This window comes from Megascapheus bottae, chromosome 9 (genome assembly GCF_031878675.1).
Source record: "Megascapheus bottae isolate mThoBot1 chromosome 9, mThoBot2.hap1, whole genome shotgun sequence".
NCBI lineage: Eukaryota > Metazoa > Chordata > Mammalia > Rodentia > Geomyidae > Megascapheus > Megascapheus bottae.
Genome location: NC_143517.1, coordinates 68969403 through 68996349, shown reverse-complemented (window position 1 = coordinate 68996349; position 26947 = coordinate 68969403). Strand labels below are relative to the sequence as shown.

General features: G+C 60.0%; 7 protein-coding genes across 10 annotated transcripts in view; 4 read left to right on the top strand and 3 right to left on the bottom strand.

Annotated features, from left to right (window-relative positions):
* Nucleotides 1-1015, top strand: part of Arhgap39 (Rho GTPase activating protein 39) — a 62916-nt gene extending 61901 nt beyond the window's left edge. For all 4 annotated transcript variants that reach the window (XM_090339594.1, XM_090339591.1, XM_090339592.1 and 1 more), the window contains 2 exons: nt 73-242; nt 340-1015. In XM_090339594.1, the coding sequence (XP_090195720.1) occupies nt 73-242; nt 340-534 (365 nt within the window). In that variant the 3' untranslated portion in view covers nt 535-1015. The remainder of the gene's footprint in view (nt 1-72; nt 243-339) is intronic.
* A 57-nt stretch (nt 1016-1072) lies between these two features.
* On the top strand, nt 1073-2301 carry C9H8orf82 (chromosome 9 C8orf82 homolog). The gene is made up of 3 exons (XM_090339639.1): nt 1073-1458; nt 1567-1615; nt 1758-2301. Exons 1-3 carry the CDS (start codon nt 1309-1311, stop codon nt 2201-2203), a joined length of 645 nt encoding a protein of 214 aa, XP_090195765.1. The 5' UTR covers nt 1073-1308; the 3' UTR covers nt 2204-2301.
* On the top strand, nt 2301-7167 carry Lrrc24 (leucine rich repeat containing 24). The gene is made up of 5 exons (XM_090339608.1): nt 2301-2521; nt 4026-4270; nt 4423-4701; nt 4927-5095; nt 5795-7167. The coding sequence occupies exons 2-5, from the start codon at nt 4085-4087 to the stop codon at nt 6739-6741; spliced, it is 1581 nt and encodes a 526-aa protein (XP_090195734.1). The 5' UTR covers nt 2301-2521; nt 4026-4084; the 3' UTR covers nt 6742-7167.
* A 1148-nt stretch (nt 7168-8315) lies between these two features.
* Nucleotides 8316-11607, bottom strand: Lrrc14 (leucine rich repeat containing 14). Its single transcript, XM_090338793.1, is given in 5 exon segments — nt 8316-8458; nt 8461-8553; nt 8556-8581; nt 8771-9146; nt 11154-11607. Coding segments are annotated over 5 exon segments (1092 nt in total).
* Nucleotides 11564-18219, top strand: Recql4 (RecQ like helicase 4). Its single transcript, XM_090339590.1, has 22 exons — nt 11564-11689; nt 11762-11795; nt 11872-11969; nt 12158-12301; nt 12525-13250; nt 13333-13459; nt 13543-13677; nt 13783-13881; nt 13965-14057; nt 14139-14275; nt 14833-14916; nt 14990-15178; nt 15264-15440; nt 15511-15652; nt 15730-15992; nt 16136-16421; nt 16496-16625; nt 16705-16874; nt 17167-17347; nt 17425-17572; nt 17726-17834; nt 17921-18219. The coding sequence occupies exons 1-22, from the start codon at nt 11606-11608 to the stop codon at nt 18043-18045; spliced, it is 3681 nt and encodes a 1226-aa protein (XP_090195716.1). The 5' UTR covers nt 11564-11605; the 3' UTR covers nt 18046-18219.
* Nucleotides 18220-18456: 237 nt separating this feature from the next.
* Nucleotides 18457-20604, bottom strand: Slc33a2 (solute carrier family 33 member 2). The gene is made up of 5 exons (XM_090339619.1): nt 19615-20604; nt 19156-19303; nt 18952-19076; nt 18775-18884; nt 18457-18695 (listed from the first exon to the last, which is right to left on the bottom strand). Exons 1-5 carry the CDS (start codon nt 20555-20557, stop codon nt 18522-18524), a joined length of 1500 nt encoding a protein of 499 aa, XP_090195745.1. The 5' UTR covers nt 20558-20604; the 3' UTR covers nt 18457-18521.
* A 2160-nt stretch (nt 20605-22764) lies between these two features.
* Nucleotides 22765-26827, bottom strand: Gpt (glutamic--pyruvic transaminase). The gene is made up of 11 exons (XM_090339620.1): nt 25231-26827; nt 25010-25099; nt 24829-24937; nt 24585-24718; nt 24229-24472; nt 24043-24122; nt 23833-23969; nt 23518-23692; nt 23279-23434; nt 23058-23170; nt 22765-22989 (listed from the first exon to the last, which is right to left on the bottom strand). The coding sequence occupies exons 1-11, from the start codon at nt 25390-25392 to the stop codon at nt 22899-22901; spliced, it is 1491 nt and encodes a 496-aa protein (XP_090195746.1). The 5' UTR covers nt 25393-26827; the 3' UTR covers nt 22765-22898.
* Between the last annotated feature and the right edge of the window lie 120 nt (nt 26828-26947).

Below are 26947 nucleotides of genomic sequence, written 5' to 3'. Positions count from 1 at the left end.
GGCCTAGCGCCTCCCCCCACTGCCATTCCGCTCAGAAGTCCCCAGAGCAAACTAAGCACCACCTGTCCGCAGCGTCGTTGCTGAAGCTGTGGTACAGGGAGCTGGAGGAGCCCCTGATCCCCCACGAGTTCTACGAGCAGTGCATCGCACACTACGAGAGCCCGGAGGCTGCAGTGGCCGTGGTGCACGCGCTGCCGCGCATCAATCGCATGGTGCTGTGCTACCTCATCCGCTTCCTCCAGGTAGGCAGGCAGGCCGGCCGACTGCCCCTCCCGCTGCCGCCCGGCGCCCGGCAAGGGCCTGCCCCCAGCCCCAGGCCCACCCCTGGCTCCTCCGCAGGTGTTCGTGCAGCCCGCCAATGTGGCCATCACCAAGATGGACGTCAGCAACCTGGCCATGGTGATGGCCCCCAACTGCCTCCGCTGCCAGTCGGATGACCCCCGCATCATCTTCGAGAACACTCGAAAGGAGATGTCCTTCCTGCGTGTGCTCATCCAGCACCTGGACACCAGCTTCATGGAGGGCGTGCTATAGCACGAGGCCACAACTCGGGCTGGGGCGGCGCACGCAGGGGGGGCGGCCCGGCGGGGCAGCATGCCGAGCCCCGCCCGACGCCGGCCAGCCCTGAGAAGTGCCTTCTGTCTCCGGAGCCCCGCGACCCGGGCTGCCCACCGCCAGAGCGCGGCCCGCGGGCCTGCGGGCCGGGGCCTCGGGGCCGGGCCGGCGTCCTTGGGGGGTGGGGGAGAGTATTTTTTTCTCGGTGTACCTGGATCCAGGGTGGATCCCATCCCTAGTCCCCGTGTATGGAGCGATAAATAGAGCGACTGCGGCCCCGTTCTGGCCGGATCCGATCCGTCTCTGAGCCGTCCTCCCTCCGTCCTCCCACCTCGCGGCCTGCGACCAGACCCCTTGCCCTGGCGGCGCCCAGGCTCGCCCGAGTTTTCCATGGTGGAACCGCGGCCCCGCCCGTTGTCACACTTGATTTCTTCCGTTTATATATATAGATATATAAATATATTTTTAGAGTTTTATTTATTAAAAGACAAAAAGCCTCGCGGCCCGAGACCCACGCCTGGTGGAGGCGGGTGAGCCCGGGCTGGTCGGCCGCGGGGCGCCGGCTCCGGGGCGTGGACGAGGCGGCGGCGGCGGCGCTTCGCGTGAATAAAGTTGTGTGGGCCCCGAGGCCGGCGCCGCCTCTCCCTTCCTTCCGGGGCGGCGGAACCTACGGCGCGAGGCGGCGGCGGCGGCGGGACGCTGTCCGCGCAACCACCCGCCTCGGTGACCCACCGGCCGCTTCCGGCGGGGAGGATGTGGCCGCGCGGCGGAGCGCTCCGGGCCTGGGCCGGGTCGAGGGGAGGTCGGGCCTGCAGCGGGGGTGGCGGCGCCGCCTACACGCAGGGCCAGAGCCCCGAGCCCCGGACCCGCGAGTACTTCTACTACGTGGACCACCAGGGCCAGGTGGGCGGGGGGGGGAGGTGGGGGCGCTGAGGAGGAGGCGGCGGCCCTCGGGGAGGGCCGGGTCCCCGCCCGCCCGTGGGACTCACGGCCCCCGCCCTACCTCTGCAGCTTTTCCTGGATGATTCCAAAATGAAGAATTTCGTCACCTGCTTCAAAGGTACTGCCGCGCCGCCCTGAGAGCCCCGCCGCGAGGCAGCCTCCGCCCGCGGGGGCCGGGACCCCAGGCCCCGCCCGCGGGGGCCGGGGCCCAGGCCCGGCGCGCACCGCGCGGTCCACAGCTGCGCGCTTTGCTCCCTCAGACCCGCAGTTCCTGGTCACTTTCTTCTCCCGCCTGAGACCCAACCGCAGCGGGCGCTACGAGGCCGCCTTTCCCTTCCTCTCGCCGTGCGGGAGAGAGCGCAATTTCCTGCGCTGCGAGGACCAGCCCGTGGTCTTCACGCACCTGCTGGCCGCGGGCCCCGGGGCGCCGCGCCTCTCCTACTGCGGCGGGGGCGAGGCCCTGACGGTGCCCTTCGAGCCGGCGCGCTTGCTGCCCCTGGCGGCCAACGGGCGCCTGTACCACCCGGCTCCGGAGCGCGCGGGCGGCGTCGGCCTGGTGCGCTCAGCCCTGGCTTTCGAGCTCAGCGCCTGCTTCGAGTCCGAGCCGGGCGTCCCGGCGCTGCCCTCGTACGTGCGCTGGCAAGGCCGCCGCTTCGCCCTCACGATGGACCTGGCCCCGCTGCTGCCCGCGGCACCGCAGGGCTGAGCCCCTTCCTCCCCCGGCCGCCCCGCGTCCCCCCGCCAGGGCGCGTGCGCGCCGAGGACCCGCCCGGCGCTGTCCGAAGTGCTGCCTCTCCGCGGGCCTCGACCCCACACCGCGGGCCTCGCCCCCCCCCACACCGCGGGCCTCGCCCCCCACACACACCGCGGGCCCCCACACCGCGGGCCGCCCTCGGGATTGGCTCGCGCTGGCGACGTCAGCCCCGGGCCGCGGGCGCAGGCGGCGCGGAGCTCCGTGCGCGTGCGCAGCCGGGGCCTGGCCGCCGCGGGCCCAGCGGGGAGCCGCTCGCCGCCGGGGCGTCAGGTGAGGGGGCGCGCGGCCAAGGTCATGGGCCTGGGTCACGGGCGGGGGCGGCCCCGCGGGAAGAGGCCGGCTCGGCGGAGGGGAGGGAGGGGGTGGAGACCGGGGCGGGGGCAGGCCGGGGAGCCGGGCCTGCGGGGAGGCTCCCGGGAGGCCCGGCCGGGGACCCACCCCACCCCACCCCACCCCAGGCGCAGGCGAGCCGAGCCCCGACCTCCCCGCTGCTGCCCGGGCTCCTCACGCCTGGGCCTCCGCCTTGGCCAACGCTATTAAACTGGATTGCTGTATGACCTCATCTCAAGTGACTTTAATCATCGCACGAGTCACAGCTTAAAATCAGATGGACACCAACTCCAGGGCCGCTTGACTCAGAGCAGGCAGAGTAGAGAACCTGCCTCCAGAGTCTGCAGGCTAAGAAACAAGTCTGTTCCTAGCTCTGCCCCACAATCGAGGTGAACGGGCTTCGCTGCCAAAAAGCCTTTAAAATGGTGCTCACTAGCCCAGGCATAAACCACCAACCAGTCATCCTAGCTACTCAGGAGGCTGAGATGGGAGAGTCCTGGTTTAAAGGCAGTCAGGAAAATCCACGAGACTCAAAAAGCAGAAAGTGATAGAGTGCTAGCTTTGAGTGAAAAAGCACAAGGATAGCGCCCAGGCCCTCAATTCATGCCCCAGCATCCAAAAAAACGAACAAAAAAAAATGCCCATTGTGCCTGGAACTGGACCTCAGCCTTCCCATCCCTAGGGTCACCGATTTGTTCAGTGAACTAAAGCAGTCCTTTGTAGTCGCAGGACATTGCTCCTGGAGTACACCTAAGTGAACTGGAAATTCAGTTACTGAGTGGGACAAGGGGAAAATGAGTTCAATCTCAACACCCTGACAATAACAAAGCAGTTAGTGACCTAAGGCCCCTAAACGTCCCAGCTTCCACTTCTCCAAAGTCAGGCTAATTTTTGGGAAACACCTTGGGGGACTGCAGGCCCACTGCTCCTTTATTGATTTTTCCACTGTTTTCCTTATCTTCCAATTCTATCAGTTACTTGAGAAAAAAGGCTCCAATTGTAGGCAAGCTGTCTATTGACCTCTACCCCAGAAGAGCAGGAACAGTGGTCTAGATGAAGCTGTGCCTTACTTTCTGGTGGCTCATGGCCCCCATAAAGCCAGTTCTGCCCACCTCCTCCCTGAAGTTTTTACAGCTGGATCATGAAGTTGACATCAGAGCATGAACGCTGAGGACTGCAGTCCCGTTGTAATCTGACACTCAGGGACTGATGTCCATTGGATCAAGACTCAAACCAGCCTGGACAGAAAAGTCTGACACTATCTCTAGTTGACCAGCAAAAAAGCTGGGTTTAAGGCATAATTCAACTAGTAGAGCACTAACCCTGAGCAATCAAGCCCAGCAAGTGCAAGGCCCCTAGTTCAAGCCCTCCAACTTGAGTCTTTAGATTGTACTCATGCACTGGCTCTAGAATGGTAGCACTGGTCTGGCAACCTGTGTTTCAGGGAGTCTCACCCCACCTGGGCCAGAACCTGGGCAGGCTGCATCTTTGTGGACTCCCAAAATGGTCTCTGGGGCTCTCCCGCTGCTGCCGGGTCTGCTGCTACTGCTACTGCTGCCGTCACCGCTGCCCGGGCTCACACCTCGTGCTTCTGTTTGTCCTGCCACCTGCCGCTGCTACAGCGCCACGGTGGAGTGCGGTGCCCTCCGTCTGCGCGCCATCCCGTCTGGGATACCCCCAGGCACCCAGGTGGGCCTCTTTGTGGGCTTCAAATGTGCAGGATGGGGGCATCCGCGAGTGTCTGTCTGGTCGGGGTGGACATGGCATTCTACCAGAGCAGGATACCCTTGTTGTAGTCAACCCCCTAACACCTCTCCCACCACCACCACCACCACCCACAGACCCTGTTCCTTCAAGACAACAATATTGCGCGCCTGGAGCCGAGCAGCTTAGCGCCACTCTCCGCCCTGCGCCATCTATACTTGCACAACAACAGTCTGCACACTCTGGAGTCAGGTGCCTTCCGTGCACAGCCAAGACTACTGGAGCTGGCACTCACTGGCAACAGGCTCCGCGGCTTGCGAGGCAGCGAGTTTGCAGGCTTAGCCCAACTGCGAGTACTCTATCTGGCAGGCAACCAGCTGGCCAAGCTGCTGGATTTCACCTTTTTGCACTTACCGGTGAGCACATACAACCAGAACCCAAGGGTTTTTCTATGCCCACAACTGCCCTGTAGGTTGGAGTATTTAAGAGGGAGAAAATCTTTTTTTTTTTTTTTTTTGAGGGGGCCAGTCCTGGGGCTTGAACCTGGGTCCTTGTGCATGCTTAGGTAAGTTCTCTACCACTAAGCCAAATTCCCAGCCCCTGAGGGCACTCTTTCCTGATAATCTACTCTTCTATTTCAGCGCCTGCAGGAGCTGCATCTGCAGGAAAACAGCATTGAACTGCTGGAGAGCCAGGCTCTGGCTGGACTCTCTTCTCTTGCCTTGCTAGACCTCAGCAGGAATCAGTTGGCCACCATCAGCAGAGAGGCTCTGAAGCCCCTAGCCAGCCTACAAGTTCTGCGCCTTACAGGTAAATTTTTTTTTTTTTTTTGCTAGTCCTGGGGCTTGAACTCAGGGCCTGAGGACTGTCCTTGGGCTTTCTCAAGACAAGTGCCCGATCACTTGAGCCACAGCACCACTTTCAGCTTTTTCTGTGTATATGGTATCAAGGAGTCAAATGCAGGGCTTTGTGCATGCTAAACAAGCAGTTTACCACCAGGCCATTCATGCCTCATTCAGTACAAGTCCAGGTGTAGAGGGGCTCCTATGGTAGACCTTTGGTTAACACTTTGAAGGGCCAAAGCAAAGACCTGCAAACTTGGTAATGGACTGCCACCAGTAAGAGTGCAGGTAGTGTCTCAGACCAGAGACCTACCTAAGGTCTCACCCCACTGAGTGACAAAATTGAAATTCTTGTATTTTGGGACCATCAGAGGCAGGCAAACTGGAGATGGCCAGGATTTGGAGCACTTTCACTAGGGGGTAAAGACAAGGTCTCCGTGCTTCTGGAATGTGCGTGAGCACCTAAATTCACCCAGTAGGAACTGTTTGGGGATCCAGGTTCGTTGGAGCAGGTGCTTTCTTGAAGACAGGCATGAGGTGTGTGTGAGTGGGGGGAGTGTTATGACCTAGCCTAATGGGTTCAGACTTCATGGAAAGTGACTATGGTCAGAAAGGGCTTCTGTCCCAGCTGGCAGAACCTCAACTGTCCAGGCTGCTCTGCCCACAGAGAACCCATGGCGCTGTGACTGTGCCCTCCACTGGTTGGGCACTTGGATGAAGGAGGGAGGCCAGCGTTTACTCAGCTCCAGAGACAAGAAGATCACATGTGCAGAGCCCCCACGCCTGGCGACGCAGAGTCTTCTGGAAGTCTCTGGTAGTAGCCTCATCTGCATTCCACCTTCTGTGCATGTACAGCCGCTGGAGCTCACAGCCAGTCTAGGGGAGGACCTGCGGATGGCCTGTCAGGCATCTGGCTACCCGCAGCCGCTCGTGACCTGGAGGAAGGTGTCCCAGCCTCGCCAGGGCAGGCCCCAGGCCCAGACCCAGCTCGAGGGCGGGGCCCCAGCCCTAGGAGGGCCCGCAGCTAGAGACACGGGCAGTGGCATGCTCTTCCTCACCAACATCACACTGGAGCACGCGGGCAAATACGAGTGCGAGGCCACGAACGCGGGTGGCATGGCGCGCGTGCCCTTCCGCCTCCTGGTCAATGCGTCCCGGCAGTGGTCCGGGCCGCCGCAGTCCTCGCCAGGCCCCGTCGCACGCCCCCCGGGGAGTGCTTCTCGGCTCGACAGTGGCAGCATGGCCTTCCGCGCGCTGGGCCTGGCCACGCAGACCGCCATCGCGGCCGCCATCGCGCTCCTGGCGCTCACGGCGCTGCTGCTGGCCGCCATGATCTGCCGCCGCCGGCGACGGAGGAAAAAGGCGCAGGCGCCGCCGGGAGAGGGCGCGCTGTTCGTCAACGACTACTCGGACGGGCCCGGCACGTTCGCGCAGCTGGAGGAGCTCCGCGACGAGCGAGGGCACGAGATGTTCGTCATCGACCGCTCCAAGCCGCTGTTCGCCCAGGGATCCGCCGAGGCGCCGGCCGGCGGCGGCGGCGGCGGCGGCCAGGCCGAGGGGCCCGCGCCAGGCCTCGGCCTTCCGCCGCGCGTCGCCTACCGGAGCCGCTGCTGAGCGGCGGCGCGCGCCGATGACGTGGGCGCCGGGGATTGGCCGCCGGGGACTGGCCGCCGGGGATTGGCCGCCGGGGACCGCGCCCCGAGGCTCAGTAAAGGTGCAAGGTGCCCTGGTGCGGCCGCTGTGTGTGTGCGCGCCTCGCTGGGGAGTCGGGGCTGAGAGGCGCAGAGGCCCTTTTCAGGCCCAGCCGACGATGCTAACAAGTTGCTCAGAGAGTGAGGTCAGCGGGGTTGAGCTGTGCCCATCCTGGGGCGGGTGAAGGGCAGGAGGGGGGAAGATCCATAGACTGAAGCAGCAGACACGCTGAACGTTTATTTATACCTTGACGACCTTCTAGTCCCAAAGCCAGCCCAGAGGATGACTTGGGTGCCCAGATTTAAGGGAGGCCCTACACTGAAGAGACTCCCATCCCAACATCAACCCCGGAGTACTGAGCACAGCCCAGGACCTGCCTCTCCACCCCCAGCCAGGATTCTGCAAATACCTGCAGAAAACAGGACCGTGGAGAGCAACCAAATGTAGCCATACAAAGCAGGGGAGTGCAGTCAGCCATGTAAGAATAGGTGTAGTGCAGCCGGGAGTTTGGCCTAGTGGTAGAGTGCTTGTCTAGCATGCACGAAGGCCTGGGTTCAATTCCTTGGTACCACATACATAGAAAAGGCTGGAACTGGTGCTGAGGCTCAAGTGGTAGAGCTCTAGTCTTAAGAAAGTCCAAGGAGGGGCAGGGAGTTTGGCCTAGTGGTTAAAGTGCTTGCCTAGCATGCATGAGGACCCGGGTTCGATTCCTTGGTACCACATACATAGAAAAAAGCCGGAAGTGGGGCCCGGGAGTTTGGCCTAGCGGTTAAAGTGCTTGCCTAGCATGCACAAAGACCCGGGTTCAATTCCTCGGTATCCCACATACACAACCAAGCCGGAAGTGGCAGAGACGAGACTGCAACAAGCGACAGAGAGCGAAAGCAAGCAAGCGGAGCCCAACCGAGTGGTGGCCGGAGCAAGCAGGGCCGGAGCGTGCGGGAGCGAGCCGAGCCAGAGCCAGCGAGGCCGGAGCGAGCGGGGCCGGAGCGAGCGGGCCCAGAAAGAGAAGGGGGCCAAAAAAAAAAAAAATAAGCCGGAAGTGGTGCTGAGGCTCAAATGGTAGAGCTCTAGCCTTGAGAAAATCCAAGAACAGTGCTCAGGCCCTGAGCCCAAGCCCAAGACTGGCAAAAAAAAAAAAAAAAAGAAAGAAAGTCCAAGGACAGTGCTCAGGCCCTGAGCTCAAGCCCAGGACTGGGGGGGGGGGGGTTGGAGAATAGGTGCAGGGCACTGCAGAAGTGAGAGTATGCTTAAAGTTCCTACCTTAAAGTAAAGCAGACCCTGGAAGACACCTCAGACAAGTGCCGTTGAGTCGGGCCTCTCACAGAATCCTAGCAAACAAAGGCTCTTAGCCTGTCTCACACAGAACCTGGAACTCACAGGCTGAAATAATCTGCAGCCAGGTGCCCACAGATATCTGTGGTCAGAGTACATGGGCATGGCCTGAGGCCAGCAGTAGCTGCTGCAGTTCAGCCTCCATACAAGCAAACTTCTCATTAATGGAGGCCTCTGGCAGAACAGAGGCAGGTGGTGGCCAAGGCAGGTCTTTGGAGTGCCCCATGCAGTAATGTGTAGGAGGGCCAGTTCACACGAAGGTCCACACGACCCTCCACAGGGACGGGGGCGAACCCTGGCTCAGCCCACTCCGGTACTGGGTGATGCATGTGCAGGCCATGGCTTCTGGGCAGTCCCACATACTCATAGTACCAGGGTCTTGCTCCACAGCATCGTCATATCCAGAACCCAGAAGGTGTGCCTCCTGGGAGCAGGAATAGCCTCAGACAAGGGTTGAGGAGACAGGGCCCACCTCCCTCCCTGCCATTTTAAGAGCAACATGCCTGCTCCCACACTGAACTCTTGTTAACCTCAGAACCACAGCCTAGAACCTCTTCAGGAAACCCTCCTCGCTCCCCTTGGTCTATCAATGGGCCCCTCACTAAGTCCATATCTGCAGAGGGGTTGTATGCCAGCCCCAGCTTCTTCTGGGATGTGGAGGCAGGCAGTCAGCCCCAGGATCACAGCCTGCATGCTCTCTGTGCTGGGCTGTTCCTGCAGCAGGACATGGCTGCAGTGGGTACACTCCTGCAGCAGGGCATGGCTGCAGTGGGTACACTCCTGCAGCAGCTGCTGGAAGCTAAATAGTGGGAAGGGCCATGTGTGCACCAACTCACACAATATAATTGTCTTTTTGTCTATGAAAGCCACCTTAAACTGCAGGGGGAAAAGCTCTCTGGGAAGCTGGGCCAGAGCCTGGCCGGCAGCTGGCTGGCATAGAAACACGTGGCATGTACTCCTCAGGAATACAAGTGTTTGTATGATGCTGTCACCTTCAGGAAAAGAGCCTTCAGAAGCCAAACCCTGGGCCGCCACCAGGCCAAATGCTCTCCATATATCAGTGGTGAGGAAGCCCAACTATACTGTTCCTGGAATTGGCAGTGAATAGAAGACAGTGACACTAAGGGACATTGCTCAAATGGCAGTGCTGTTTGCCTAGCAAGCATGAGCCCCCCCCAAAAAAAACCAACAAAAGAATTAAAGTCCTACCAACTCTGGCTGGGCAGAGTTTTACAGGTGAAAAGCCACACTCCAGAAGTATGGGTTCCTAGCCAGGCACGGTAGCTCATCCTTGTAATCCTAGCTACTCAGGAAGCTGAGATCAATCTGAGGATTGAACCACAATCCTCACTAAAGTGTGTGTGACTCATCTCCAATTCCACTAGAAAACTGGAAGTAGCTGTGGCTCCAGGGGTAGGGCGGTAGCCTTGAGCTAAAAGGCTTAGAGACAGTACCCAGATATGGGTTCCTAGAAAAAGCAAGCCGTATATAAACACCAAAGACCCACCAATATGCATTATATTTAACCAGGTGCCGATGGCACCTTGTAATCCTGGTTACTCAGGAGGCTCAGATCTGAGGATGGTGGTTCAAAGCCAGCCCAGGCATGAAAGTCTGTGAGATCTTTTATCTCCAATTAACCACCAGAAAACCAAAGATGGCACTGTAGCTCAAGTGGTACAGCGTTAGCCTTAAGCTGAAGAGCTGAAGAGCTCAGGGACAGCGCCCAGGCCGAGAGTTCAAGTCCCACAACCAACCAACCAACCAACCAACAAATGCTACTTTATGTGTGCTTCTTAAAAATGGTTTGGTGTTCTGTGGGGTCTAAATTGATACTCTAGGCCTCCAAAATCACAATTATCCTTCAGAAATCTTTCCTTAAAAGTAGAACAAAACCCAGGTGCTGGGGGCTCATGCTTACAATCCTAGCTACTCAGAAGGGTAAGATCTAAGGGTCAAAGTTGGAAGCTATCCAGGGCATAAGTTTGTGGGACTCTAGTCTCCAAACCACCAAAAAGCTGGAAATGGGAGCTGTAGCTCCAGTGGATGAGCACTAGCCTTGAGCAAAAGCGCAGGGTCATTGCCCAGGCCCCGAGTTTAAGCCCCAGGAGCAGAAATAGAGCAAGCAAGCAAGCAAGCAAGCAAGCAAGGAAAGAGAAAGAGAGAGAGAGAGAGAGAGAGAGAGAGAGAGAGAGAGAGAGAGAGAGAGAGAGAGAGAGAGAGAGAGAGAGAGAGAAGGAGAGAGAGAGGGAGGGAGAGAGAAAGGAAGGAAGGGAGAGAGGAAGGGAGGGAGGGAGGGAGGGAAAAAAAGGGAGGGAGGGAAAGGAAAGGAAAGAAAGCCCATACCACTTTTCCCACAGTCTTTCCTCAGCACTAGAACGGGCAGAAAACTTCCAAGTGAGGCCAGCAACTACATTGGGATCCCCTTCCTGACTCTCCTCACAGACATCCTCCAGGGCTACTTTCAAATTTTATCAAACAGACACAGCTTAATAGGCACTAGAATCAATAGGAAAAATGACCACAACCCACAGAACCCCGAGTCTCAAGAATCTAGCCTATGAGGGGCTGGGAATTTGGCCTAGTGGTAGAGTGCTTACCTAGCATGCATGAAGCCCTGGGTTCAATTACCTAGTACCATATACACAGAAAAAGCCAGAAGTGGTGCTGTGGCTCAAGTGGTAGAGCTCTAGCCTTGAGAAAGCCCAAGGAGGGGCCGGGAGTTCGGTCTAGTGGTAGAGTGCTTGCCTAGCATGCATGAAGACCAGGGTTCAATTCCTCGGTACCACATACATAGAAAAGAGCCAGAAGTGGTGCTGAGGCTCAAGTGGTAGAGCTCTAGCCTTGAGAAAGTCCAAGGACAGTGCGCAGGCCCTGAGCTCAAGCCCCAGGACTGGCCAAAAAAAAAAGAATGGGCCGCGGAGGGGAGGGGCCGCGGAGGGGCGGGGCCGCGGAGGCGACACCTCCGCTCGCCACGGCCGGAGCGCTGCCACCCGCACCGCACAAACACCCGCCAGGCCAGGCCGGGCCCTCCTGGCAGGCGCCCGCGCCGGCCCGAAGCCGCTCTCCTGCCGCGGGAAGCCGGCGGCGGGGCAGAGCACGGCCCGGGACTTCCTGGGTCAGCCCTCTCTCCCCAGCGCCCAGGGGCGGCAGGGCGTCGGGCGTCCTCCCGTCTTTCCCGCACGGAGCCGCGCACGCAGACCGGGTGCGGCCACAGCCGAGAGAGCCGCCCTCCCCGGCGCGCGGCCGCCTCCTCGGGCCCCGCCCATTTCCGCGGCGCGCGGAGATGACGCAGACGCACGTCATTGGCCGCGGGCCGGCGCCCGTCGGCCCCACGGCGTGCCTGGGCCCGCCTCCTGCTCCCATTGGCTGGCGATCGGACCGCGCCCGCGGCGGGGCGTTCGAGGAGCCCTGGCGGCGGGAGGTTCGGGGAGCGCGGGTCCCCGGCGTCATGGATCGGCTGCGGGACGTGCGGGGCCAGCTGCAGGCGTGGGAGCGGGAGTTCGCGCGACTTCACGGGCGCCGGCCCTGTCGGGTGAGGCCCTGCCCGGGGAGGGCGGGAGCAGCGGGGAGGGCAGGAGGTCCAGCTGACGCGCCCCCTCCACAGGAGGACGTCGAGGCAGCGCCCGCGGAGACTCGAGGTGAGCCGGCGGCGCCGCGGGGCCGGGCGGGCGAGGGGTCCCGAGCGCCACCCTGAGCCCGCTGTCGCCCGCCCAGACCTCTACAGGGAGTACCGCACTTTGAAACTAGCTGTGCGTCAGGCCTGCGGCGCGCCCGGCAGCTCCGGACAGCCGATTCCCGCGGCGACCCAGGAGGTACCCAAACCCGGCACTCCGGCCTCCCACTCAACTCCCTCTATGGCCAAGTGGCGCAGGCCATAAAACAATCGCAGCCAGGCCTCTGTCTTGGCAGAACTTGAGGGGAAGCAGGGGCGGGGTGATGGAAGGCAGCTCTGGGCCCACGCCAGCCCTCCTCTCGTCTGCACTGCTGCTGTCTCCCACAGGCACAGAAACCCAGCTGCTGGGGACCCCACCTGAATCGGGCTGCAACCCAGAGCCCACAACCTCCTGTAGGACAGAGCCTGTGGGCATCTGCTCAGGATTATGGGAAGAGGCTCAAGGCCAATCTGAAGCATACCACCCTACAGGTGACAGGTGGAGGTGGGCTGGCCACTGTATCCAAGCCAGGCACAGAGCTGCCTTTGGCCCGGGAGTAGGTTCACCAAGTTCCCTTTCCTGTCCACACACAGATGGTCAGTCTCCTTCATTGCCTGGGCTTGGAATCCTTTCCTTCAGCTTCCTGTCCCCGTTTCCTGCCACAGCAACTCATGGGTCTCGATTTACTATCCTAATCTTCTCCCTCCTCTCCAGATTGGGCCAGCCCTGGGCAGAAGATTGCAGTCTTCACAAAGGCCCTTGTCCAAGATGCCCACCCCAAAGCCACCAGACTCACAGACTGCCTCCACCTATCCAGATGAAATTGGTGATGTATCTCTCCAGCCTTCTAGACCTCACTCAATGCCAGGCCCGCTCCAGCAGCTCCGGGCATCCCTACGTCGTGGTCTGGGCTCTCTAGACCCTGACTGGCTGCAGCGGTGTCAGAACACAACCTCTGATTTTCCAGAGGCCCCCAAGGCCTGCTGGCCTGGCCTGGATGCAGAGGAATCACTATCTGCAGCTTCAGGTGATCTGGACATTCTTGGCACTGACACTCAGGCTGAGGCATCTGCCTCACAGGCAGCCAGAATTGCTTCGGGGAGCCCCCAACTCAGCAACAGTAAAAAGAAGGGGAAGTGGAGTAAGGAGAGCTTGGGTGGGCCTGCACAGGCCCATTGGGACAGCAGCCACACTAGACCTGAGGAGGCTACGGCTTTAGCACTTGAGAAAGACTCTCCAGAAGAACCAGAACAAGTGAAATCACCTCAGCCATGCAGCAGCTCAGGTGAAGCCAGGGCAAAGAAGACCAAGGTCGGGGCCCACGTGCACACGTCCTCTCGACCAGCTGCCCTTGACAGGGGTAATTACGTTCGTCTCAACATGAAGCAAAAATGCTTTGTGCGGTCGAGGGCCCTCCGAGGCAGGCTCCTTCGAAAGCAGGTGAGATAGGTAGGGTGTGACAGGGCTTGTCTTTACCTTGCCACTCTGATTCTGAGTGATTCTCCCTCTGTTTACTCCCTAGGCACAGAAGCAGAAGTGGCATAAAAAGGGGGAGCATCTTGGTGCCGGTAGACTTAGAGCCACAGTTGAGGATTCTTGTTTCCAGTGTGGGAAATTTGGCCACTGGGCATCCTGTTGCCCCCAGGCAGGTAAGACCCCTGCCCTGAGAAGGGGTCAGCCACCACTGCAAAGAGGATGCTGTGCTATACAAGGTCACTTCTGCCAAACACAGGGTCCAACCAGTTCCTAACCCCAGATCCAGGCCCCATCCAAAAGGAGGGTAGCAAGGACAAGGATGATGAACAGCCCTTTTTTGCTTTGGACAAAGCAGTTCAGCTGACAGATACCACTTCTTACCAGCCCCCTGGTGAGTGAGGGGCAGGGGGTCTTCATAATCAGTGGCCACAGTGCCAAGATGGTCTTGGCCCAACCTGAGGCACTGTTAACATTAGCCTCCTGTCTACCTTACCAGGTGAGGATGCAGGACCTACCAAGCCCAAGCCTCAGGCGCCCTCCACTCCCCACCCAGTGCTGCCTCTCTACCCACCAGGGCCCTTGGGGCAAGTGGCAGGTGAGCATAATCTTAATGCCCTAGAGTCTTTACTGATGAGTGGAGAAACTTGGGGCCCTGGCGATCCACACCTGTGTTCACAGAGACACCTCTTGAGGTGTTCCAGGCCCTGAAGCAGCTAGGGCACCAAGCCTTCCGCCCTGGGCAGGAACACACAATCATGCGGATTCTGTCTGGTGAGTGTACTGCTGTATGCCGGGGTTAGGCTGAGGTGTGGCAACACGCTAAGCCTTACAATTGCCTTTTCTCTTATCCAGGCATCTCCACACTGCTGGTGTTACCCACAGGTTCTGGCAAGTCCCTGTGTTACCAGCTTCCTGCCCTGCTGTATGCCCGGCGTAGTCCCTGCCTTACACTGGTGATCTCTCCCCTCCTGTCACTCATGGATGACCAGGTGTGTGGACAGGGCTCTCAGCACCAGTAGAAGGCCTTTGACAGCTTTAAGCTGCTGCTTATTTCCTGAACCCACTGAGAACTAGCTTCCTTCCTTCCTTCCTTTCTTCCTTCCCTTCCCTTCCTTCTTTCCTTCCTTCCTTCCTTCCTTCCTTCCTTCCTTCCTTCCTTCCTTTTCTTGTGTGCCAGCCGTCCTGGAGCTTGAACTCTGGGTCTGGGTATGATCCCCAAGCTTTTTTGTTCAAGGCCAGCACTCCATTGCTTGAGCCACTCACAGCTCCACTTCTGGCTATTTTAGTGACTGACTGAAGACAGGTGTCTCTAATAGGCATTCCTGTCTGGGTAGGCTTTAAACTATGATCCTCAGATCTGAGCCTCCTGCATAACTAGGGTTACAGCACGGGCCAGGGCCTACCATCGGGTCCTAGCCCGGATGGGCATTTCTAAGCCCATGGGATACTCGTAACCCCTCATCCCAGGACTCAGGGCCTGATGCTTGTGGAGGGATTCAGGGGTTGACCTGGCCTGAGCTGTCCTGAGACAGCATTGTATCTGCAGGTGTCCAGCCTTCCCCCCTGTCTGAAGGCAGCCTGCCTCCACTCGGGAATGACCAAGAAGCAGCAGGAGTCTGTCTTACAGAAGGTCAGGAGGGTCTTACGTGCAGGGGGGGCAGTAGGCAACCGCGTGGGCAGTCCCCTGACCCTATTTCCTTCAGGTGCAGGCAGCCCAGGTGCATGTGCTACTGCTGTCACCGGAGGCACTGGTTGGCATTGGGACCAGAAGCTCTGGCAGTCTTCCCCAGACTGCCCAGCTGCCCCCAGTGGCCTTTGCCTGCATCGATGAGGCTCACTGCCTCTCTCAGTGGTCACACAACTTCCGGCCCTGCTACCTTCGTATCTGCAAAGTAAGAAGTAGAGGAGGGGGGTCAAGGTAGAAGTAGATGAGGGCCAGGTAGACTAGGTAGCTCCTCACTGCCCCTCCTGCTCCAGGTGCTTCGGGAGCACATGGGTGTGCACTGCTTCCTGGGTCTTACAGCCACAGCCACACGCAGCACCACCCTCGACGTGGCCCAGCACCTGGGTGTCACTGAAAACCTCATCAGCAGGTCGCCCTCCATCCCCACCAACCTGCATCTCTCCGTGTCCATGGACAGAGACCCAGAACAGGTAGACAAGCCCACCCCAGGAGCCAGGACAAGGGCTACACCTGCTCCACCCAACGACTGTTCTTTGTCAGGCTCTGGTGACACTGCTGCAGAGTGACCGTTTTCATACCCTGGATTCTGTCATTGTTTACTGCAACCGACGTGAGAACACGGAGCGGGTTGCTGCCCTCCTCCGAACATGCCTGTGTGTGGAGAGAGGCCCGGGACCTAGAGGTGAGGCGGAGGCGAGATTAGGGCCACCCTGTCGCACCACGTTCTGTCCCACTCACAGTGGTCTGCCTTTCCCCCAGGTCAGGCCCCTGAAGATGTGGCTGAAGCATACCATGCTGGCATGTGTAGCCGGGAGCGGCAACGAGTGCAGCGGGCTTTCATGCAGGGCCGTCTGCGGGTAGTGGTGGCCACTGTGGCCTTTGGCATGGGGCTGGACCGGCCAGATGTGCGGGCTGTGCTGCACCTGGGACTGCCCCCAAGCTTTGAGAGCTACGTGCAGGCAATAGGGCGTGCTGGTCGTGACGGGCAGCCAGCCCACTGCCACTTGTTTCTGCATCCCCAGGTTGGCAGCCCTTCAGCCCCACCCCACCCCACCACTCTAACCCTGGGTGCTCACCCGTCCCCCACGTTGGCCCCGGTTGCTGCCTTGTACCCACTCTCCAGTCCAGCCCCAGCGCTGCATTAGACACGACTGTCCTACTTCAGGGTGAAGACCTGCAGGAGCTACGCAGACATGTGCATGCTGCCAGCACAGACTTCTTGGTTGTGAAAAAGCTGGTGCAGCGCGCATTCCCACCCTGTACCTGCACTTGGCCGTCCCCTGAGCAGAGCCAGGGAACTATCAGGTTGAGGCCTGTGGCCGAGTCCTCACCTCAGAAGGTCAGGCCCAGTGGCCAACAAGCAGCTCTTGTGCCAGGATCAGCATGCCCGGGCCATGAGCGGGCACTCCCAGTGCAGCCGATGGTGCAGACCTTGGACATGCCAGAGGAGGGTGAGGGACCAGGAAAGATGTGGGGCACGTGGAGGGGCTCTCCCCACACGCTCTGAACCCTGCTCTGCCCACAGCCATTGAGACTCTGCTGTGTTATCTGGAGCTGCACCCACGGCACTGGCTGGAGCTGCTACCAGCCGTCTATGCCCGTTGTCATCTGCGTTGCCCTGGGGGCCGCACCGAGCTTCAAACCCTGGCCCACAAGTGAGCACACCACCCCATCCCACTGGGGTTAAGGTCAGAGGACCAGACCTGCTAATCACATGTCTCTCTCTCTGGGCAGGTGTCCCCTTGTGGCTGCATGCTGGGCCAGGTGGCCACCTGAAGATACAAGTGAGGACGGTAGCTCCCTGGAGTTTGATGTCGTGGAGCTTGTGGACTTGATGGGCTGGGAGCTGGATTCTGTGCAGCGGGCTCTCCGTCAGCTCCAGTGGGACCAAGTCCCAAGGACAGGTGTGTCCAACCCCAACCCCACTCGGGGCACTGCTTTCATTTGCCCACCTGTGTCAAACATACTTTTTTTCTTTTGGTGGGTCAATCATGGGGCTGCAACTCTGAGCCTGGGTGCTGTCCCTGAGCCCCTTTAGTTCAAGGCTAGCATTCTACCCCTTGAGCCACAGCGCCACTTCCAACTTTTTCTGTGTATGTGCTACTGAGGAATGGAACCGAAGGCTTCATGCATGCTAGGCAAGCACTCTACCGCTGGACCACACGCGCGGCCCCATCTGACACACTCTTGTCACAGGTGCACCGCAGGGCACCAGGGTGCTTGTGGAGTTCAGGGAGCTGTCCTTCCACCTGCGCAGCCCCGGGGACTTGACGGCTGAGGAGAAAGACCACATCTGCGACTTCCTATACAGCTGTGTGCAGGACCGGGAGCGCAGGGCCTTGGCCCGTCTGCACCAAATGTTTGAGACCTTCCACAGGTGGGGAGGGTATAGGAAGGCCCAGGTCACCCACTCTGATCCCAGGGGCAGTTCTGACAGGTGTGTGCCATCCCCAGCGTGGCCTTCCCCAGTTGTGGGCCCTGCTTGGAGCAGCCTGACGAGGAGTGCAGTACCCAACTAAAGGCCCTTCTTAGCCACTACTTTGAGGAAGATAAAGAGGAGGGCATGAAGGAAGAGCCCCGCTTAGAGCCTGGACAGGCCCGGGTGAGTATCCTTCCTCTGACGTTGATTCCTGTGGCAGAGGGTAGCAGCAGCCCCACGTGCACCCTGGCTTGAGGCCTCCTAGACTGCTCCAGACTTGGCTGGGGAGGCAGGGCCATGGGACCTCCAGGGAAATGGTGTGCCATCCACCCACAGCTCCAGGACTGGGAAGACCAAATCCGCCGTGACACGCGTCAGCTCCTGTCACTGTGGCCAGAGCAAAGGTTCTCGGGCCGAGCTGTGGCCCGCATCTTCCATGGCATAGGTGAGGACTAGGCCTGCCAGATGCAGGGCAGGGACCAGTGGCTGGAACCCACCCAGAGTCAGACCCACATCTCTGCTCCACCTTAGGAAGCCCCTGCTATCCAGCCCAGGTTTATGGTAAGGACCGACGCTTCTGGAGGAAGTACCTGCATGTGGACTTCCACGCCGTGATGCGCTTGGCCACGGAGGAGCTCCTGGTGTGGGACAGATGACACCCTTCCTGGTGTGGGCATTGCCCAACAGGCTGGGCTCTGTGGCCACTACGTGGAGGCGTCGGGTGTGTTATTCATCAAGACAACAGTGGCCCACAACGACCAGGACAGTAACCAGTAGGCAAAACAAACAAGCACTGGTGGGAGAAGGAGGCTCCAAAACGCAGAATAAAAAGCGCTCGAGTGAGGTTATGGGCCCTTCTTTCTGATGACACCCTCGATCTGACAGGCCAGGCCCTCAAGTCGTAACCACAGCACTGTCCTGAACAGGGGAGGTGGGTGCCTGGTGAGATGGGAATTTGGTCAGATCAGAGCGGTCCGTGCAGGAGGTTTGGCTGGGGAGGGCTCAGTGACGTGCCTACCCAGTAGGAATCCACTCAAGGAAAAGCCAGAAGTAAAGCGAGTCAGCTGTACCATCCTGTTCCAGACATCCAAGCCAGGCGCTCTGGGATTTATTGACAGTTCTTTGGTCTAACTCAGGCCAGAGTGCTGGGTGCCATGCCCAGGTCCACGAGTGGTAGGACTGAAAGCATGAGGAAGACAGTGAAGCAGGGGTGCAGACCGAGACCATCTGCCAGTACTCCAGCCAAGGTTCCCAGCAGCAGCTTGCCCAGAAGCTCCAGGGTGGCAAGGAGACTGTAATGCGTGGCCTATGGAAAGGAGCCTGGGTGAGGAGCTCATGGCTTCCCAGTCGCGAAGCCCTAAGGGTTCCTTGCCACATCCACTTACCTGCAGCGTCCTAGGCGCCCGCTGGCTGCAGTGCATCATCACAGTGAAGGTAGCTGTGGTGACCAGGCCCCCCAGGAAGTGCTGCAGACACAGGCTCACCAAGGCCATACCTGGGAGCACAGAGATCAGCAGTGCCCAGGGCTACTGGCCTCTCCCTCCCCAAGGGTAGTGACTCACCTCTCAGGGCCGTGCTGGTGCCCAGGCTGGCCCCTGGGGTGTCCAGATGAAAAAGCAGTGCAGTCTGGCAGGCCAGGCCACCAAGCCGCAGCCACAGCACTGACTTCAGCAGGGCAAGTGGCTGCCTAGGGAATGGGTAGGAATGGGATCAACTCAGAGGATTCCCGCTAGGGGCAGGGAGCAGGGCCAGCTGGGAGGACTCACCAGTGCCTGGACAGTAGGGCCCCACACAAGGCGGAGCCCACAATGGAGCAAGCCACAGCACCAAAGCCATTCCACAGCCCCAGTTCTGGAGCAGAAGCTCCTCGGTCCAGCAGGAGAAGTGGAAACAGACTGGCGGCGCCCTGCTCACCTACAAGAGGCAAAGAAGGGAGGTCTCCATACCTGCAGGAGACTTCTTGCTCCCCTGGGGTCCACTGGCCAGACTCCTGCTTTGCCTCATTTGACTACACCATGGTTATGGAGAGAGAAATGGCACTGGGCACTGGCCACGCCCAAGCTTACTGGGAAGCAACATGAGAGCAGTTCTAAGGCTGCATGTGGGAGATCAGCAACAAGAGGCTAGGCTGGATTTCAGACGGCAGCAGAGGACGCCTGAGGAGGGGAGCTTCGAAGTGGGGTCCAGAGCTCCTGGGGACACACGTAGCTAAGGGCCTCACTCACCCAGCTTGTAGGTGAGTACAAAGCCCGCTGTCCACAAGGTGCCGGGCACAGCCATCAGGTCCTGCAGAAGGTGGGTGTGCTCTGAGGGCTGAGGCCATGGCAGCTGTCGCAGGGCTGGTGCAGTCCAGGCCAGCACAGCAGCCAGGCAGTAGGTGGCAGCCAGCAGCAGGAAGAGCAGAGGCCAAGAGAGGTTGGGAAAGAGGGCCAGCAGCCCTCCCCCGGCCAGTGCGGCTCCCAGCTTGTAAGCCACCACCTGCACAGTATTGCCCGGTCCCAGCTCCCTTGGCTCTAGAAGCTGTACGGCCACAGTGTCCAGGGCCACATCCTGAACAGCTGCACCCAGGTTCAGCAGCAGCAGCAGCCCCATCACGGTGGTGGGGAGGCCCACATGGTCAGCTGGGGCGGGAGGCACTGCGGCCAACAGCCCGCACGCCAGACCCAGGGCCCCCGTGCTGAGGGTCAGCCAGGCTCTCGGGGAGCCCCGCCTGTCCACCAGCGGGGCCCACGCCAGTTTGAACAGCCACGGTGTGTACAGTCCTTTGGCCATGCCCACCCGCGTCAAGGAGAGGCCGTGGGACCGCAGCAGGATGGGCAGCAGGCCGGACTGCAGCCCGTAAGGGAGGCCCTGCACCAGGTAGAGACCGGCCAGTGGCAGGAGCTTCCCGTGCATGGCTGCGAGGGCAGGGCAGGCCCTCCAGGGGAACCCCGCGGAGCGGGGGGCCCGCAGCCCGGGAGCGGCCAGGGAGGGGGCGGAGCTGTGGAGGGGCCCGGGGCTCCCAGCGAGCCTTGCGCGGGGCGGGGCCACGCCCCTCACCGCCTTCCTCTCGGTCCGCTGTGACGCCTCGGCCGCCCGGCCCTCGCGTGGACCACAGAGACCCGCCCGCCCCGCCCAGAGCGTCCCTGGTGCTGGCCTTCGGGCGCCCCGGGCGGCCGCGCCGGGCATCGCGGGCAGCAGTGCGGCCTGCGCTGGGGAAGGCTGGAGAGCCTGGGAACGCCGCCGCCTCACCCCGCCGCCTCCCCGCCGCCCGCCGCCCCCCCCCCGCCTCCCCCCGCCTCCCCGCCCCCCCCGCCACCCCCCCCCGCTCCCCGTGCCGCCCGCCGCCTCCCCCCCGCCGCCCCCCGCCCGCTCCCCCCGCCGCCCGCCGCCCCCGGCCGCCTCCCCCCGCCGCCCGCCCGGGCCCGCGCCGGGCCCTGGACCCTTCCTGCTCAAGGCAGAGCCACCGCGCCGCTTCGGGCTTTTTCTCCGCGCACGCCAGGCAGGCGCCCCCCGCTGGACCACGCGCCAGGCGCCGGGAATCAGGCTTGCTCACGGCGCTGCTGCCCCTCCGCAGGGCGGGGGTCGCAGAGGACGCAGGAGGGCGCCGCGAAAGGCCACCACCACGACGGAGCACAGGCAGACGCCGCTGGCATGAAGTCCTTCAGCGACGAAGCTGGGGCACCCGGCCAGTCAGGCCCAGCCATTTCTTGGATCTGGAAGAAAGACCCAAAGGGAGCCAGGGCTCTGCAGCTCACGCATGGAAAAGAACAAAAACCACACATTTGTGTGCGCGTGGGTCCTGGGGCTTGAACTTGGCCCGGGCGCTGCCCCGAGCTCTTCAGCTCAAGGCTCCCGCCCTACCCTTGAGTCCAGCCGTTTTCTAGAGGTTAACTGAAGAGTCGCAGGTCCTTTGTGCCCGGGCTGGCTTCGAACCTTGATCCTCAGATCTCAGCCTCCCGAGTAGCTAGGATGACAGGCCAGCCACACATGTAATCTTGGCTACTCAGGAGATGATCTGAGGATTACAGTTCAAAGCCAAGCTGAGAAAAGTTCATGAGACCCATCAACAATTCACCAGAAAACCAAAAAAGGAGTTGTGGCTCAAAGTGGTAGAGCACTAGCCTGGAGCATCGCTCAAGGACAGTGCCAAAGCCGTTTACGCTGCCCATCCTGAGTCCTCCTGCCCAAAGCTGTGCCCTCAGGGGCTCCCAAGGAGGGGATAAAGTGAGACTTTCAAAAACAGAAACAAAAACCACTTCCGTGGGGGCACCAGGGGCTCAGCCCGCAATCCTCACTACCCAGGAGGCTGAGATCTGGGGATCAAAGTCCTTGGGAGGCTTTTTTTTTTTTTTTTTTTTCTGATCCTGGGGCTTGAACTCAGAGCCTGGAACGATCCCTGAGTGTCTTTTCCTGGAGGCTCGCATTCTACCACTTTGAGCAACAGTGCCACTTCCGGCTTTCTCTGTTCATGTGGTACTGAGGAATCAAACCCCAGTCTGTGCATACTAGGCAAGCATTCTACCAGTAGGCCAAAATTCCCGGCCAAGTCCAAGTATTTTGACAGGCACAAGAGCCAGTGCATATCCATGACTGCTGAATCATTCTGAGTGACTGTTCTGACACATATCCTCAGAGCTCAGTTTTATCTATAAAATGGGGATCAGTGCCCACAGGTACAGATTATCAGTCCTCTGGGAGTTCGGAGCAAGAGAATTACAAGTTCATGGCCAGCTCAGGGAGAGATCCTGCCTCAAAATAAAAAGCATTGGTAACTGTGCACCTGTGGCTCAAGCCTGTGTTCCTCACTACTCAGGCAGCTGAGCTGGGACAAAAGCAGCTGGAAACAAGCCTGGGCAGGAATGTCCATGATACTCTTATCTCCAACAAACTACTTTAAAAAAGGCCAAAAGTAGAGCTATGGCTTATGTGGTAGAGTTTTTTTTTTTTTTTTTTTTTAATCCCCGTAACAGTCCTGGGGCTGGAATTTGAACTCAGGGCCTGGACACTGTCCATGGACACATGTTGTTCAAGGTGAGCGCTCTGCCACTTGAGCCAGCACCCCTTCTGGCTCTTTCTGAGTATGTGGTACCAAGGAATCAAACCCGGGCTTCAAGCATGCTAGGTGCGCACTCCTAGGCCACACTCCTGCCCCCACTAGTCAATTTTTCTTATCTGAATGGGTCCCCTATACCCAAATGGGAAGTAGACCCAGCCTGTGGAAGTGTCTCATCTCTAGGCTGAGTGGGTGGAGACGAGCTGAAAAGGTCCCACTCTGAAAGCCTTCCCTGAACACTCCTCCAGAAAGCAGCCCTGAGTCCCTGTGGTGGAGCCCCAAGCCTACAAAATTCAAAGGCTGCCCTCAGCAGATACGGTGTCACAAACCATGTCCAGAGTCAGAATAACACCCAGCTTTATTAAGGGCTGGAGTCAGGTACTCAGTCCATAAGCAAAGCAAGTCTTGAGGGCCCCTGGGACACCAGGAGACCCTGCATGGCGTCATCAGTCTAGGACAGCCCCACCAGTGGCCTCAGGAGTACTCGCTGGTGAACTTGGCGTGGAAATGGCTCAGTTTCTCCAACATCAACCGCAGCTTCTCCATGGGGGGCAGAATAGTCATCCTGAAAGGGACCAGTGGTAAGCCAAGAGGCCTGGTGGCCTGGAACCAACTGTACGGGCTAAACCTCACCGGAAGTGATAGGTGCCTTCTTGTTGCCCGAAGCCACTCCCAGGCACCACGCATATGCCAGTCTCCTCCAATAGGCGCAGGCAGAAGAACATGTCTGGGGCCAGGCCAAGCTCCTGGGTGGGGAAGTGGGGAAGAACACAGAAGGTCACGGAAGGTCAGCCAGCAGCTCTTCTTCTTCTTCTTCTTCTTCTTCCCTGCCCTGGACCCAGCCCTGCACTGACCTGAGCACGCTGCACTGCGCGTGGCGGAAGCTCAATACGAGGGAAGGAATACATGGCACCTTGCACTGGGTTGCAGTGGATCCCCGGAATGCTGTTGATGATCTCTTCGGTGAGCTTGGCCTTGGCTGCCAGCTGGCCCAGCACCGCTTTCCTCTCCTGCAGCCACAGAGGGTGATCACAGCCAACTGGGAATGTGGCGCCACCCTGTGTCGCCCTATCCCTGAGCCAAGACCACTCACCGCATGGAACTGTGCAAAAGAGGGGTCGGCAGGAGCAGGTGGACTGACCACCAAGCCCACCAGGGCCTGACCAGGCACTGGAGGGCACAGCTGCACCGTCATCAGCTTCTGCATCTGCCGCTGCACCTCAGGGTCCATGTTCACCACCTCCACGTAGCCACCTCGAAACCCACACCTGCCAGGCAGGGTGGATACTAAGCAGGGCTGAAGAGAGAGCCAAGCCATATCTGGGTCCCTGAAGGAGCCACAGCCTGCCCATTCCCCCCCCCACCATACCACATCTGGGTCCCTGGAGCAGCCCCCCAAGCCACGCACTCGCCCATGTAGCCCTTAGAGACTGAGTGGAAGGAGGCAAGTTCCTGCTGCGCTGCATACGGTGGCCCCATCTCCATGAGCACTTTCTTGAAGGAGTGGAACTGCGAGCCCTCAGCATACACATTGTCCTGGTACACCTGCAGAGACACTGCTGTCACCTGGACTGGCTGCTTTGCCGCCGCCCCTCCTGCGCGTGCCCCCATCCCGCACCTCATCAGCCATCAGGAAGAGCCCCTCCTCGAAGGCGAAGCGAATAATGGCCTCGATGCACTCGCGGGTCTGCACCTGCCCTGGGGTGTGAGGACAGCAGTCCTGCAGGTCAGGTCTGACCTGGGCTTGGCAGGCAGGCCAGGGACGGGGAGGCGGGAAGGGGAGGGGCGGGGGGGGGGCACGCACCGGTCGGGTTGCCCGGGTTAATGACGCAGAGCGCGCGTGGTCGGCAATGGTCACGCGCCTGGCTCAGGGCACGCCGCAGCTCAGTGACGTCCAGCGCCCAGGCATGTTCCTCATCCAGGTAGTAGTCCACCTGCACGGCACCGAGCTCAGCCAGTGCGGCCGAGTAGAGCGGGTACTGGGGGACAGGGATGAGGACGCCGGTGCGCCTGCAGCCATCACCCGACACCAGCAGCTTCAGCACAGTCTGTGGGAGGGAGGAACTGCATGGCGCTGGTTGGACCAGGGTCTGCACCCATCTCCCACCAGATCAGAATGAGCCAAGCTGGGCACCGCAGGCCCTCCCTCGCCCAGCCTACCACAATGGCATCACTGGCCCCTGTGGACAGGAAAACGTTGCTGGGGTCTGCAGGGATGCCTCCGTCCCGAGTCTCGATGTAGTGGGCCACATCTTCCCGGACCATCTGGATGCCAGAGCTGATGCTGTAGGCTCCTGGACTCAGGGAGGGCAGAGCAAGACGGGGCCATGAGGCTGCCTTGTACCCTTTGCAAGCCCTCCCATGGGATCCTGGCGCTTGGACCCAGTGTGGCACGGGCCCTTACCTATGCTGTGGCCCCCACACGCCTGTAAGATGCGCCCAGCCCTTCTCTTGGCATCCTCTGGGAAGTCAGGGCTGCTCAGGAGATCGGGGTGGACACAGAGGGCCAGGACCTAGGAAGACAGCTGAGGTCAGGGCACGGGCGGGGGGGGGAGGAGGACAGCACAAGCAGCACAGCAGCTCACCTGGCGGAAGAAGGTGATGGGCTTCTGCCCCATGGCCTGGGCATCCCCAATGTTGAGATGGATGATCTCCGTGAAGGGCTTCCTTACACCCTGGAAAGAGGCGCAGGGACAAAACGGGGCATAACCACCCTCACAACCCTCGGAATCAGGTGGCAACAGGAGCTGGGAACCCCACACTGCCAGGAGCAGCGGGGATGAGAGCGTGGGGCCCAAGCGCATACCTGACGCAACTCCCGCTCCAGCTCCAAGGCACGAAGCAGTATAGGACCACGCACTGCATACTCCACCCTCCGTATGCACGGGTTCATGGTCTCCAGCGTCAAGACCTTCTCCTTTAGCCCCTTCCTTGGAGTTTGGCCTTGATCACTTGCTCTCAAAGCCATGGCTCTGCTGAGACCAGGTAGTTAAATGGCTCAAGGGGCAGCAGGGAAGGTGCCAGGATCCTTGGTAGAGGGACTCAAGACCACAACCTCTTCACAGCAGCCTGCTGGCCCCGCTGAAAGGGAAAGGGCTGAGGAACTGGAGCAGACTGGGCCAACCCCAACTGCCAGGCACAGCTTGCCCTAGGGAGCCAGAGGGAGTGGGTGAGGCAGCGGGCGGGGCTTGGGGCGAGGCCTGGTATCTCTCCCTGGCCCGTGATAGGGGAGCAGGAGACCCACACTGGGTAGGATCTGACGACCAGGTGCTAGAAGAGGGGTTAGCCTAGTAGAGGGTGAGTGGACACCAGGCTGGTCATCCAAGGTCAGAATGAGAGCCAGAAACGGCTGGAGGGTTACCCCAGCAGGCCCTCCAGAAACGGCTGGAGGGTTACCCCAGCAGGCCCTCCAGAAACCGCTGGAGAGTTACCCCAGCAGGCCCTCCAGACGCCAAGACTTCTCACCTCCTTTTCCCTTGGGTTAACTGACTTGTCTCCTAGGAAACTGAGGCAGGCCTCAGGCACTGGGGGGGACACTCTAGGAGGGGAGGAAAGAATTCTGGTTGCATTCAATCTAGCTGGCAGCCACGGCCTGAAGGCTGCAAGGGTACTATAGTTTGGACCTTGGTCCTGGAGCACTACAAGGGGCTGGGGAGGAGGGGCAGGAGACTGGAGACAGGGCAGGTTGGCCCTGGACCTTCAGACAACTCTCTCTGGGCTACCCACATGCCCTTTCAACACAGCTCCCCAGAGCTACACCCGGAGCTATACTCCAGGCCAGATATAACCTAAGATACCCTTTTCTTCCACTGCTGATTGGTAGAGGGAGGAGGAAGTAAGCTACCATTGGTCCTCAGAGCCCCACCTCTGCTGGCCCTGAAGGGAGCTAATGAGCCCTCGGGAGGGTTGACTACCCAACGCCGCAGGCAACTGGTCAAATGCAAGATGAGCACTGGCCCTTCAGGCTTGGAGAGTGGACACAGAGTGGGCCTGGGAAGAACATGGATGGACAGGCAGACAGGCGACACGGACACACAAACACGTATGTGCACACACCACACACCCTCCCACCTTGCCTTTCTTTGAGCTATTACCATGGCAGCCTTCCAGCTCACTGACCTGCCTCTCCTGTCCACAGGCCAGGACAGAGGTTAACGTGGGCCTAGCCCAGCACAGCTAGCCGCCACCCACTTTCTGGCAATGGAAGCCGAGTATCAGCTCTGGTGGCAGGTGGACCTTGGGCAGCTGCACCACCCCATTCTAAATTTAACCAGCGGCCAGCCCCTGGCTCTTCCCCAGGACTGCCAAGGACACCCACCCTCCAACTGCTGAGGCAGAAGGGCAGGCCCTGGGAACACAGGGTGACCAGGTCGGTGCTCACAGATGGCCACTCATGCCACCGGGCACTCAGCAGGTGAACAGCCTTTGCTCGCTCTGACACATTGTGCCCTGCCAGCTATGCCTGTGTGGCCAACTGCTTGACTTCTACACCACCCCGGGGCGAGAGCAGGCAGGCCCCATGA